This window comes from Trichosurus vulpecula, chromosome 5 (assembly GCF_011100635.1).
Source record: "Trichosurus vulpecula isolate mTriVul1 chromosome 5, mTriVul1.pri, whole genome shotgun sequence".
In the NCBI taxonomy this organism is placed as follows: domain Eukaryota; kingdom Metazoa; phylum Chordata; class Mammalia; order Diprotodontia; family Phalangeridae; genus Trichosurus; species Trichosurus vulpecula.
Genome location: NC_050577.1, coordinates 298,403,438 through 298,416,440, shown reverse-complemented (window position 1 = coordinate 298,416,440; position 13,003 = coordinate 298,403,438). Strand labels below are relative to the sequence as shown.

Genomic DNA, 13,003 nt, shown 5'->3' with positions numbered 1-13,003 from the left:
GAGAGCCTGTAAAGAAGGAGCATGGATCCTGCAGCGCAGCGTCAAGGAAGCTGAGAACCCATGGGAAATGTTGCTAGAGTGTCTGCTCAGACACCCTCACTAGTTACTCATTGACTACCAGAGAAAACACTCCTTATCCTGGCATTCAAGGCCCTCCAGCGCACTCAGCCTTACCATGCATGAGCTCTCCCATCATGCTCTGTTGGTCCCCAGTTCTCTGCTGTCTCTGCACGTGCTGTCGTCACTGATGCCTGGGACAGCCTTCTTCCAAGTTCTCCTTTTAGAAACCTTTCCCTTCCCTTTTCTTAAAGCCCCAATCAGTGTCCTTTCCTTCTCCGATTCCCCAAATCACAAGTGCCCTCTTCGTGACGTCACCTCCCACTCTGTTTGCAACTCTCCTGTCCGCCTGACGTATTTTCGTCCTGTCTGTGTACTCATCTTACGCCCGAGCCCCATGTCAGATAGGAAGTTTTTTGAGGACAGGGATTGTAATGTTGGATCATGGATTTAAAGTTTGAAAGGGCTTTAGAGATCATCTATTCTAGCCTTTTTATTTAACAGATGAGGGAACAGAGGCCCAGAGAAGCACTTGCCCCGAATCACACAGGTGTACACAGTAGCCGGGATCTGAATCCACTTCCTCCAACCCATCTGACCAGTGGGACATCTTGAACTGCACGTACTGTACATATCTTACACTCAATGTGTCCCAAATGAAACTTATTCTCTTTCCTCACAAACCCTCCCTTCCTCCTAACTTCCTGGTTACTGTTGAGAGCACCCCATCCCCCATTCTCAAAATCGCTCAGACTCACGACCTGGGCTCATCCTTGCCTCCTCTATCTAATCGACCGCCTGGTCCTGATGTTTCTATTCTTCATAAAATCTCTTGTCTCTCATTGGACTCTGCCACCACCCATGGGCACTGTTCGTTGGTCTCCATGCCTCAGGTCCCTGGCCACTCCGGTCCATCCTCCACTTAGCTGTCAAAATGATCTTCCTGACCATGTCACCCTCTACCCCCATTCCATAAAATCCAGTGACTCTCTATTACTGCCAGTCTAAAATCCTCTGTTTGGCAGAGACAAAAGCATTGCATCTAGTCACAGGCCCTAGATTCAAATCCTGCCGCAGCATTCACAAACTAAGTGACTTTAGGCACATTTTCTCCCTCGTCTGTAAAGTGAGGGGGTTCAGCTAGATGACCTTTGATCTAAAACTGTGCTAAAGCAATGGCCCTTTGAACCTGAACTCCTCTAATCGGTGTCACTTCTCTCCTTTTTCTATCTGAAATCCCATTTCTTTTATTCTCTCCAAAACATCTGAATTTATTATTCCTGTTTGCCCCTTACTGTCTTCCTTATTTCTCCCACACCAGCCCTACCCATGAACACTTTGTTCTTGCTTATCTACCAAGCTGACTTGACTCTTTCAAATTTCTTTTTAAAATTGAATGTTTAAGACACTGAATTGCTATCCTTTCTCCGGAAGAACTTCCTAGAGGAAAATAGTCAAAGTAGGGTAGAAGAGAAAGAAACGCAGCTTTTGGAATGCTTCTCATATATTTTTTTAAACTGACAAACGCAGATTAGTTCAGGACGCTCAGGTTTGGTATAGCGTGGTCTGAGGACAACAACACTGACCTTGACATCCTTTCCAAGTTTATGATTATGTGAAAATAAAAAGACAAAAAACTATTTATCATCTGAGAAACTTAGTGCCCCCACCCCGATTTTACTGCTGATTTCATCTGTCCTATTTAGATTTTAGTCTACTGAGCAGGCGCTCAGTCTTTTCCGTGACTGGAACGGCACGAAAGTCTGTCAGCCCATAGCAGCGATGTTCAGATGCTAAATCATAAAGGGAACACATTGGGACTTTGTCCAGGACCAAAGAGCAACGGGACCTCTTCATTTCCAAAATAGAACCTGGCATCCTGAAGGAACCCAAGCTAGGATGTCAGTTTCCTGTCCCATCTGACAAATGTCACAACGTTCTCGAATTCTGTGGTATTATTATCTTTGCAGTACAGCCTCACAGAAGTTTAAATCTCACTAGAAATGTTTTTATATAGCAACTACACCCTAATATGTAAGCACTTATCTTCTGATGAATCATTAGTATCATTGCTGCAGCATCTCTCACTCTTCCTTTGAGGTTCACAGCCCAAACTGATAAAAAACAGTTTACCATAGCAAGAAGACTCTGTTTCCTGAAAGAGCCAAATATCAATTCTTCTCCTCACCGTGCCTCTGTCTAATGGTGTCGTTAGACGCTGTACATTTCCAGGGTTTTGTGGTCTGACAAGCTGCCCCTCAGTCTCTGTTCCTCGAATCAGGACTACTCTTCACATCCATTCCCAGCTCTAATCATGAAAAAGCCTAGCTTTAGATTCTGCCTCAGATTCTCTCCAGCTGTGTGACTGTGGAGAAGTCACCAGCCTCTCTGAGCCTCAACTTTGTCATCCATAAAAAAGGAGGAGATTGGGCTAGATGGCACAGAATTCCTTCTCGCTCTAAATCTATGATAACCTCTCTGAGCCTCAGTTTCCTCGTCTGAAAATGGTGATATAATAAGACTAAGAGTAACTGCTTCCCAGGGTGGTAAGGCCAGATTTAGAGAATACATGTACAGTGCTTCACAAACTTAGAGCTTTATACTGATGGTAGTTATTATTATTGGTGGTGGTGTCCTATGGTGTCCTAGGGGTCCTATGGGGTGTCTCCCTCCTCTGTTCTGGTTCCCCTTCTGGCTTTTCTAGGCACTTTAAAAATGTCCTTCATTGGTGTATTCCAGTCCTGAGATTCCGCAAAAATATAATAAATTCCCATTATTTTAAGATCATTTCATCTTTTGAATGCCTGGGGTATTTCATATGTATATAAGACAAGGAATAATCACTGCTGAAATCAATTGTAAGTAGATCAAATAGGCCAAACCTTAAGTCATCAGCTTCTAAGGTGACGTTCCTGTTCGCCATTGCTAATTTTCAAATCTCCAAGTCTATGGTCAATTCGCTCTTGTCTTATTTTTTATGTAAAATTCACACTTATTGACATACTTTGTTAACCCAAAGGATAAATTTTCCCTGGGGCTCTTCATTCTGCCTAGCACATTGTGTATTTTCCCTCCTTTAGGGAGAGTGGCTGCCCTCCAGTGATCTTGTCTATTCTTTTTATTTTTTTTTTAATTTTTTGGTTACATTTGAGTTCCAAGCTGTTTCCCTCCCTCTCTTGCAACCCTGCACTAGAGAAGGCAGACTCTTTTTTATCCTATCCCTTCTCAGAAATCTAATTTACTTCTGACCACTACCTCCCTCATCCATACACCCTTCTAAAGATCCCTCCCTTCTCCTATCTATTTGCCCTCCTATTTCTCTGTAAGTTAAGAAAACTTTTATACCCTACTAAATATATGTTATTTCTTCTTTAACCCAGTACCAATGAGAATAAGGTTCCCACATTACCGGCCTTCTACTCTGTCTTCCCCTTGACTGTGACAATTCTTCCATTCATGCCTCTTTTGGATGAGAACGTTGGCTCCATTTTACATCTCCCTTCCCAATTTCATATTTTAGGATCATAATCAATGCGACCCCAAGCCTTCTAGTTATGTATACTCTTTCAAACCACCCTAGAAATAACATTCTTAAGAGTTACAAATATCATTTTCCCTTATAAGAAGTAAACAGTTTAACCTTATTAAATCCCTTATAATTGGACTTTCATGTTTACCTTCTTATATTTCTCCTGATTCTTGTAAGCCAAATTTTTTTTTCAGTTCTGGCCTTTTCCTCAAGAATAGCTGAAAGTGATTTAGTTCATCAAATGTCCATTTTTTCCCTTGCAGGATTAAACTCAGCTTTGCTGGGTAGGTTATTCTTGGTTGGAAGGAAACCTATTTCTTTTGCTCTTTGGAATATCATATTCCATACCTTTTGGTCTTTTAACGTAGAAGCTGTTAAATCTTATGGTGTCCTGTCACTTCACATATTTGAATTGTTTCTTTCTGGTTGCTTGTAGTATTTTCTCCTTGACCTGGGAGCTATGAATCTTACCTATAATGTTCTTCTGAGTTTTCATTTTGGGATTTCTTTCAGGTGGGGATCAGTGGATTTTTTCAATTTCTATTTTGCCCTATAGTTCCAGAACTTTAGGGCAGTTTTTCTTAATAATTTCTTGAAGCATAGTATCTAGACTCTTTTTTTTGGTCATAACTTTCAGGTAGTCTGACAATTCTTATATTATCTCTCCTCATTCTGTTTTCCAGGTCAGTTGTTTTTCTAATGAGATATTTCATATTCTTTTCTATTTTTTCATTCTTTTGATTTTGTTGTATTATTTCTTGATGTCTAATGAAGTCATTAGCTTCCCCTAGTCCAATTCTATGTTTTTTAAATTTTTTTTTTATTTTTAGTTTACAGCACTCAGTTCCACAAGTTTTTGAGTTCCAAATTTTCTCTCCCTCCCTCTCCTCCCTGCTCCCCTCCAAGCTGGCATGTAATCCGATATAGGTTTGTTTCAACAATTCAGTTAGCAGCTGTTGTGGGGGTGAAAGACCAACACAAGCCCAACAACAAGAATGCTGCCAGCACGGGTTCTTTTGATCTGCTTTGCTAAGGAAAGTAATGTTAGGGGGTTAACAATCTTGCTTTAATCTAACATATACATATAAACTCACTTAGTTGAGGGGAAAAAGCCAGCACCCTGAACTTCAGAGCAAATACAAACAAATTACAAACATACATTATAAACAGACCAAATGCAATTCATAGTTACCAAGAAACCATCAACATCTGAGTTCAGGAGCTGGGGAGCTCATGACAACGGCTGGCCCAGAGTCATGCGCCACTCCTCCTGTGGCTCAGAGCCCCGAGGGAGAATGCCAACCTCCGGGTATATATATCTTGTTCAGGGTCAAAGGTGAGTCATACATGCAACTCCCCCACATAACCTAAAATCGTCACAAACAGGTGACTCAAACCCAGGTAGTCTGAAAGCCTCTGATGTCACAAACATGTCACTCAAACCCATGTAAACTAGGCTTTTCCTTGAGGCAAGGAGGTCGTCAAGGACTCCTAATTTCATCAAGGAAACAAAGGCCAAACTCTTCAAGGGCGCTCGATTGAATAAGTGCTAAAAGCCCATCTTAATTGCTAATATAAGGTTTTACATATACCTTCACATTGAACTTATTAACATAATAGTCCAGTTGTAAAGAAGAATTATAACCAATGGAATGAATCATGAGAAAGAAGAAATGAAACCAAAAAAGAAGGAAAAAAGAGAAAGAGCAAATAGTCTGCCTCAATCACATTCAGATTCCATAATTCTTTCTCTGGATGTGCAGAGCTTTTTCCATCATGAGTCTCTTGGAGCTGTCTTTGAACCTCTCATTGATGAGAAGAGCCAAGTCTATCAAAGTTAGTCCTTACAGATACCGTGTGTTGGTAATTGTGTATAATGTTCTCCTGGTTCTGCTCCCCTCACTCAGCATCAGTTTATATATGTCTTTCCAGGTTATAATGAAGTTGGTCTGCTCCTCATTTCTTATAGCACAATAGCATTCCATTACATTCATATACCACAACTTGTTCAGCCTTTCCTCAATTGATGGGCATCCCCTTGATTTCCAATTCTTTGCCACCACAAAAAGAGATGCTATAAATATTTTTGAACATAGGGGTCCTTTTCCCACTTGTGTGATCTCTTTGGGATACAGCCTAGAAGTTGTATTTTTGGGTCAAAGGGTATGCACTTTTTTTTAGCCCTTTGGGTATAGTTCCAAATTGCTCTCCAGAATGGCTGGATCAGTTCACAACTCCACCAACAATGTAACAATGTTCCAATTTTCTCACATCCTCTCCAGCATTTATCATTTTCCTGTTTTGTCATGTTAGCCAATCTGACAGAAGAGATGTGGTACCTAAGAGTTGTTTTGATTTGCATTTCTCTAATCAACAGTGATTTAGAGCATTTTTTCATATGACTATAGATATCTTTAATTTCTTCTTCCGAAAACTGCTTGTTCATATCTTTTGACCATTTCTCAATTGGGGAATGACTTGTATTCCTATAAATTTGACTCAGCTCCTTGTGTATTTTAGATATGAGGTCTTTATCAGAGACACTGGTTTGTAAAGATTCTTTCCCAGTTTTCTGCTTCCCTCCTAATCTTAGTTGCATTGGCTTTGTTTGTACAAAAACTTTTCAATTTAACATAATCAAAATTATCCATTTTGCATTTTGTAATGCTCTCTATCTCTTGTTTGGTCGTGAATTCTTCCTTTTTCCATAGATCTGATAGGTAAACTATTCCTTGCTCTCCCAAACTGCTTGTAGTATCAACTTTTATTCCTAAATCATGAACCAATTTTGACTTTATTTTGGTATACAGTGTAAGATATTGGCCTATGCTCAGTTTCTGCCATACTGTTTTCCAGTTTTCCCAGCAGTTTTTGTGAAATAGTGAATTCTCAACCCAGAAGCTGGACTCTTTGGGTTCCAATTCTACATTTTAAGGAGTTATTTTCTTCAGTAAGTTTTTGGATGTTTTTATCCAATTGGTTGACTTTCTTTTCGTAATTTTCTTGTTTTTCTTGCATTACTCTTGTTTCTTTCCCTCAACCTCTGTTATTTGAGTTTTAAAGTCCTCTTTAAGCTCTTCCATGAACACTTTTTGGACATATGATCATTTCACATTTTTCTTTGAAGTTTTACAGGAAGCTGTTTTGTCTTCTGAATTTGAACCCTGATCTTCTCTATTATCATAGTAGCTATCTATAGTTGGGTTCTTTATCTGTTGTTTACTCACTTTTAATGGCCAATTTCTTGGCTATTAGCCTTATGTCAGGGTCAGCCTCTGCTCTTGGGTTGTGGGGGATAATGTCTCAGGCATCACAGTTGTCTTACTGTTGTTTTCTGAGCTTTATCTGGGGCCTTTGACCTCTTGGTTCTTCCAGTGTGCTAAAATCCAAGGCCAGATGCAGTCATTCCCCCTCCAGTTCACTCCTTGGTCCATGAATGACCTCAGGTACCCTTCACCCTCCCTAAGATTTGACCAGGGCCTCCAGCACCGCTGCTACCCCGAGGCTGCATCAGTTGGTCCCTCTGTCTTGGGAGCAAACCAGGGACCCCGCTCTTCTGCCAGTGATCACAGCCAGCAGGGCTCCACCCCTCTGTGATTGCACTCGAGGTGTGTGTGCTCACTCCCTCTCTCCCACAGCCACAGCCTGAGACTCTGTCTGGTCGTTGCACTTGGGTTCCCCTCCAAGCTCCCCTTGCTTGGCTGCCCAAACTCCACATGTCTGTGGGGCCGGGGCTGCTGCCCCCAGCCTCCCCCAGAGCTTGTTGTTTGTTGTCTCTGCAGCATCTGCCCGGAAGTGTCTGCCCCTCACTCTGGGCAACCCTTGCCCCCCAGGTCTGAGACTTCCTAACATCCTCCCAAATTGTCTTAGGCTGGACAACTGCTTCTTCCAACTTTCAATGACTTCTGGATCTGCTGTCTTCCCACAATTCCCTTCCACCGCATCTGTTCTTTAAATCCTCCTGCCCATACTCCTCTCCTTCCCTGACTCTGAGAGTGTTTCTCACTGCCCCCCGCCCTTGCCTTGGCTTTTCCCGTGTTTCATGGCTGTCTCAGGGGCCTACAAAAATCCTGTCTTCCTCAGTAGCCTTTTCAGATGGCGCCGCCTTTTTCTGCCATCCTTTATCACCAGGAAATTTCACACCTAGTTCTTCTCTAATTGTCGATTTGGGTAATTTTGTCTCTGTGTCCTGACTGTAGTGCCTTGAGGATAAGGTCCAAGTCTGACACTTACTTCACTTCCCTCACTGCACCCCGTAGAGTGCCAGGCACAGAATACGTGCTTGACAATTGATATTATAGAAAGGATGAAGTGCTTGTTTAAGAACTTAGAGATCTTCAGTCTCTGAAAGAATTCCAAAAGCATTTCATTTGCGTGTTTTGTCCATTTCCCATCAGAAATTTTTTTCCAGAAGGAAGGTATTTTATTTTTCTCTTTTCTCAGATGATCACATAGATGTGAGTTCTTGATTTGGAAGTTTCCTCCAACCCCATAGATCAAAACCCATCCACATTTGCTCCCCCCACCAAGTGTGGTGAGACTGATGGAGTCCTGGACTAGGAGTTGGGATGACCCCCACTGTGGAAATCACTGCATTTCTCTGGGCCTCTATTTCCTCATGTGGAAAATGAGGGTATTGAGGGACTAGCGAGTCCATTGAGGGACTCGGTGGCCTCTAATGGCCCACTTGACATCTGTTGTCCTATGATCACATGCTACTTTTATCTGGGCACCTCTATAAATTTGCCTTAGAGGGTCCATGCTAAGTGTGGAGACTGCCTTCACTTCCTTCTTAAATCTGGTGAGTACCAGTGGTGGCTGTCCTGTTATTCCTTGTCCTCATTACATCACCAGCCCATCTTCTCTTCCTCTCATAGGATTTCTTTTTTTTTTCATATAATTTCTTGATGACATCTTGTACTCCTCTTTGGAGTATCTCACTATCCTCTTTGTACTTTCCTCTTTGGAGTATCTCACTAGTTGTGGTCTTCTTGAAAAATGCCCTCAAAATTCCTGTTTTTTCCTTTATGGCATATGGAACTCATAATGTTATAATAAAGTTTCTTTTAAATACAAATAGATATAATTATGGGGGAGGAGGACTAACATCCCTTATTGGCCAGAAATCCATTTGAATAATTTTCAAACCCTATTTTCTATATTTCCATATATCCTATTTTGTTTTACAAGGATGAGGCATGTTTCAAATTCTGAGGCTATAGAAGTGTTGATGGGAATACAGGTAAGAATAGAACACTAGGTGAATTTTTGAATCTGTCTGAGCTTGTCAGTGATCATCAAGAGGCATTAAACTCTTAGTATTCATTGCTAGCCATTGGCAGGTGGTGATAGTATCAGTGGACTCGGTGAGGTTTCAGAAGCATTTTTCAATGTGATTAACTAAGAAATGTAACATTTGTGTTAAATCATCCTTCCTTTTCACCAAAATAATTAGGTATCTTTCATTGACAGAAAGTACTTCCAAGACAGAATTGAGACCGGAGCAGAGCTATTGTATCCATATGCCGAGCAGAAGTGCAGTGTCCCAGGAAACACTACCACTCAAAATAAACGCTTGGAAATCAGCGGAAGTAAGTCTTGAGACAAACCCATAGAGAACTGTCTGCTGAGGAATAAACTGTAGCTGCTGGAAAACGAACACTTTTCCATCTTCATATGGGATCACAGGGTTAGAGTGGGAAGAACCTTGGAGGCCATTGAATGCAGCCCTTTCATTTTGCATCTGAGGTACAGAGGGGCCATCCAGGGTCATCCAGCTGGTAAATGTCTAGATCTTTTCCACTTCCAGCTGCACTTATTTTAACCTGTTATTGGAGTGCTGAATAACAAAATGTAAGCAAGACACCTTTGGGAATTCCATTTTCCAAGTAAAAGAAATGGTGCTTGGAATGGTTAATTTTTCCCCAGAAACTGAAATTTATATTATATAATTTAACTATAGAGAGAGTTTAGCTGTCTCTTCCTGTGATCTCCAAAGGAGATTGGCCTCTGATTTGCCATGTCTATGCAGAAATCCCTAGAAAATAGGACTCTTCAAAGCAATTTGAAATCTGAAGACAATTCTACTGAGAAAAAAAAGGAGTCGTCTAAAGAGGTCATTGTAGATGTGCAGGAAACTCACTGATCAATTTAGATTTTACAAAGGTCTGGGCAGAAGAAGGAAGCGAGAACTTGTAATGGAGAATGAGTTCAAAGCAGGAAGGATGTTTCTGGTAACACAGACACAGTTATAGGCAGCCCTGGAACCCAGAAGGAGTGAGTCTGGTGGGGGAAGCTAACGCCAGCCAAAAGACTGTTTGCTTTAATCTCTAGAAGGGAAAAGCTCGGGGTCAGGTAGGGTGGATCAAGGGAGGGCTGGGGCTGCCTTTTGGGAGAGGGATAATGGAAGCAGAGAAAAGGCATGCCTCTTATATTTATCCTATTTTCTCTGTCCAGCAGAGGGGTCCTTGGATTAAATAGGACAGGACCAACATGGCTCACAGGGAGTTACTACTCAGTATTAAGTAAGGAGATGATAAGAGAGGACCAAACTACCCAGGCTCAGGTGAGCTAGAGCCCAGGTTGCTAAGGAAAGTGGTGGATGGGATTGCTGAGCCTGTCTGTGGGCTCTGAAAGATAATGGGAAAGAGACATGGTGTCACCAAGTGGCCAATGGTCTGTTTTCAAATAAGGGAAAAGGGTGGAGTCTGCCAGCTCTAGACTAGTGAATTTGACTTCAGTTCTAAGAAAACTTCTGGAATCCCTTCTGAATCCTGGGCAAGTCACTTTATATCCCTTTTAAGGGGACGGATGGTGGAGCAAGAAATGGTGATCAAAGAGTCTACATGCCTTCTTCAAGAACTGCTCATGTCCAACGACACTTGCTTCCTTTTTGGATGGGGTTACTAGACTGGTAGATGAGAGGAGTACTCTAGAAGCAGTTTACATAGAATTTCATGACAAAGTCTTTCATGCTGTTGTGAAAGACATGGAGAGATACAGGCTAGGCGATAGTACAGGTAGGTGGATTTAGGGCTGGCTGGATGGCTTGCTGTTAGCTTTGGAAGGGGGTTTCTAGGTGGAGTACCCCTGGAATTTGTCCTTAGTCTTGTAATCTGCAATGTTCTTATCAACAACTTGGATAAAAGCATTGCTAACATGCTTATCAAATTTGAAGCCGACACAAAGCCAGGAGGGAGCACCCACAAGGTAGAAGTCTGGCAGGATCCAAAAAAGATGGGGACAGGCTCCTCTGCCAACGGGAATCCAGTAGCATGAATTTTTATAGGGATAAATACTGAGTATTACATTTGGGTTAAAAATCAACCTTCCAAATGCTCTTTGGTGTTTGCTTATACTAAAGATAATGGTGGTATGATCTATAGTACTACATCTGAAAAAGATCTGGAGGTTGTAGTGGCCTTCAAGCTCAAGATGAATCTGTTATGTAATTTGGAAATCCCAAAGGTTAATGCCCTCATATTCTGGTGGTATTAAGGGAGGCCTAGAGCCCAGGCCTAGGGAGCTGAGAATCCTGCTGTATATTGTCCTGGATAGGCCAAATCTGGGGACTGTATTCAGGTCTCTTTGTCACATTTGAGGAAGGACCCCAGTATGCAAGAGAACATCCAGGGAAGGGCAATGGAGGTGGTGAAAGGCCTGGAGGTTTGGCCACATGAGGTCAGTTGGAAGAATCCAGGTTGTTTAGCTTGGAGAAGAGAAAATTTAGGGGGTTCATTGCTTAGTGTCTTAGAGCAGTAGAAAGGTTATCACGAGGAAGAAGGATTGTAGTTGTTCTTGGCGGAATGGGGAGCAGCATGAAAAAGCCTCAAAAGGCAAATTTCGGATGTGTATAAAGAAGATGCTTTTGGTCCCCTTAGCAGCATTCTAAAGAGCAGTGGGTGGCCTTGGGGGCATCGAGTTCTTCTCCCGAGCTCTTGAAGCTGAGGCTTCCCAGTGGGGTCCAGGCCATCAGAGCTTGTGTTCTACTGGCATGGCTTTGGAGAATCCAGGGTCACTGCTACACTCCAACGAGCATTAGGTTAGCACTTTGGTGCAGAAGGCAGATTCATGATCCTGAAATTCCAAATCTTGGCAGTGTCAATGCTCAGTCCCTTTTCTGGTGGAAACATAGCTCAGCTTTCTTATCGTAGGGGTAACGAGTTCTCCTCGGGAATGACATCTCCCACAAGCCTGTGCAAAGCTTGGCAGGTGATGGTCCTCCCCCAGCCCAGACTCTGGTGGCATGGGGTCACTTGTAGAGGGCATGGATGGAAGCCGAATGACAGCACTTGGGGAAGGTTCAAGCGGGGTAATCGGGTAGCAAGAGGGAAAAGGGGTGTGGAACCTGAAAGCTGCCCCACAGCTCCTGTAACTCCCCAAAGGAGGCTTTCTTCCTTTTTTTCTGGGAAGCCATGGCTATAGGCATTCTTCTGGCTGTGATTCCTGTCCTGAGAAGCTGTTTGCAGCCAGTGCTTTAGAGAGCTAATGCTGTGGTGGAATGAATGTCTTTCAGACCTTGAAGCTCCATCAAATGAGATTATATTTGTAACATATACAGTATATTATAATGTAATATACAACATACATATATAATATAAATAATAACCCAGTGCTTGGCACATAGCAGGCATTTTGTAAATGCTTATTCCCTTCCTGGGTCTGATCACTGGGCAGATTGCTGACATCCCTTCTCTTCTCCCTCTCCTGCCACCTTTAGAGCAGTTGGGGGGATACAGATATAGAGAGAAGGGATTTACGAACACGTTTTTACTGTTCTTCTGGATTCCAGTGCCGGGCCAGTGCCAGTATGGCACTAGAAGTTTGGGAGGTTATAGTTTGGGATATTTATATTTCCTACTATATACCTTGTATTCTATTTTAAGTAAATGTTCTTTTGCACTGGTATGATAACTTGTGGTTAATTCTGTTGGTTTAGGGGAGGTTCAAAGCAAAACAAGGGCTCGTGAGCAGCAGTGGAATAAATAGAGACATAAACAGGCTCTAGGAATTTGGAGACCCAGGCTGGACTAGGAGATAGTGAGCTAGCCTTGGAATTGGAAAGACCTGGGTTCAAGATCTGCCTCAGCAAATGACTTAGCCTTTCCATGTGGGTGCCTTTCTAAGTTATAGAAAAGTGGTTGGCCTGCCTCAGTTAAAAGGCAGTGTTCCAAAACGCCCTGGGCGTTCCTCAGAGAGCTAAATCACAAGTCCAGGCCAAAAAATGTATTTTCTACAGTGTGAAATTGTGCACTTGACGCTTTTAGTTTTCCCTTCACAGCATAAAGGGCTTCCACATGATTCTAACTTTTGACAAACTTTCTATTTAAGGAGCTTAGGTAATTGGAATTAGAATCTCAGGATACTTTCTTCACCTTCCAATTGAGGTGAATGCTGTTCGTTTTACAATGTCAGCAG

At 42.3% G+C, this 13,003-nt stretch overlaps 1 protein-coding gene across 1 annotated transcript in view; it reads left to right on the top strand.

The window, feature by feature from the left end:
• Window positions 1–13,003, top strand: part of ENTHD1 (ENTH domain containing 1) — a 118,543-nt gene that overhangs the window by 25,339 nt on the left and 80,201 nt on the right. Inside the window, exon 3 of the mRNA XM_036761031.1 lies at window positions 9,059–9,177. Within this exon, the coding sequence (XP_036616926.1) occupies window positions 9,059–9,177 (119 nt within the window). The remainder of the gene's footprint in view (window positions 1–9,058; window positions 9,178–13,003) is intronic.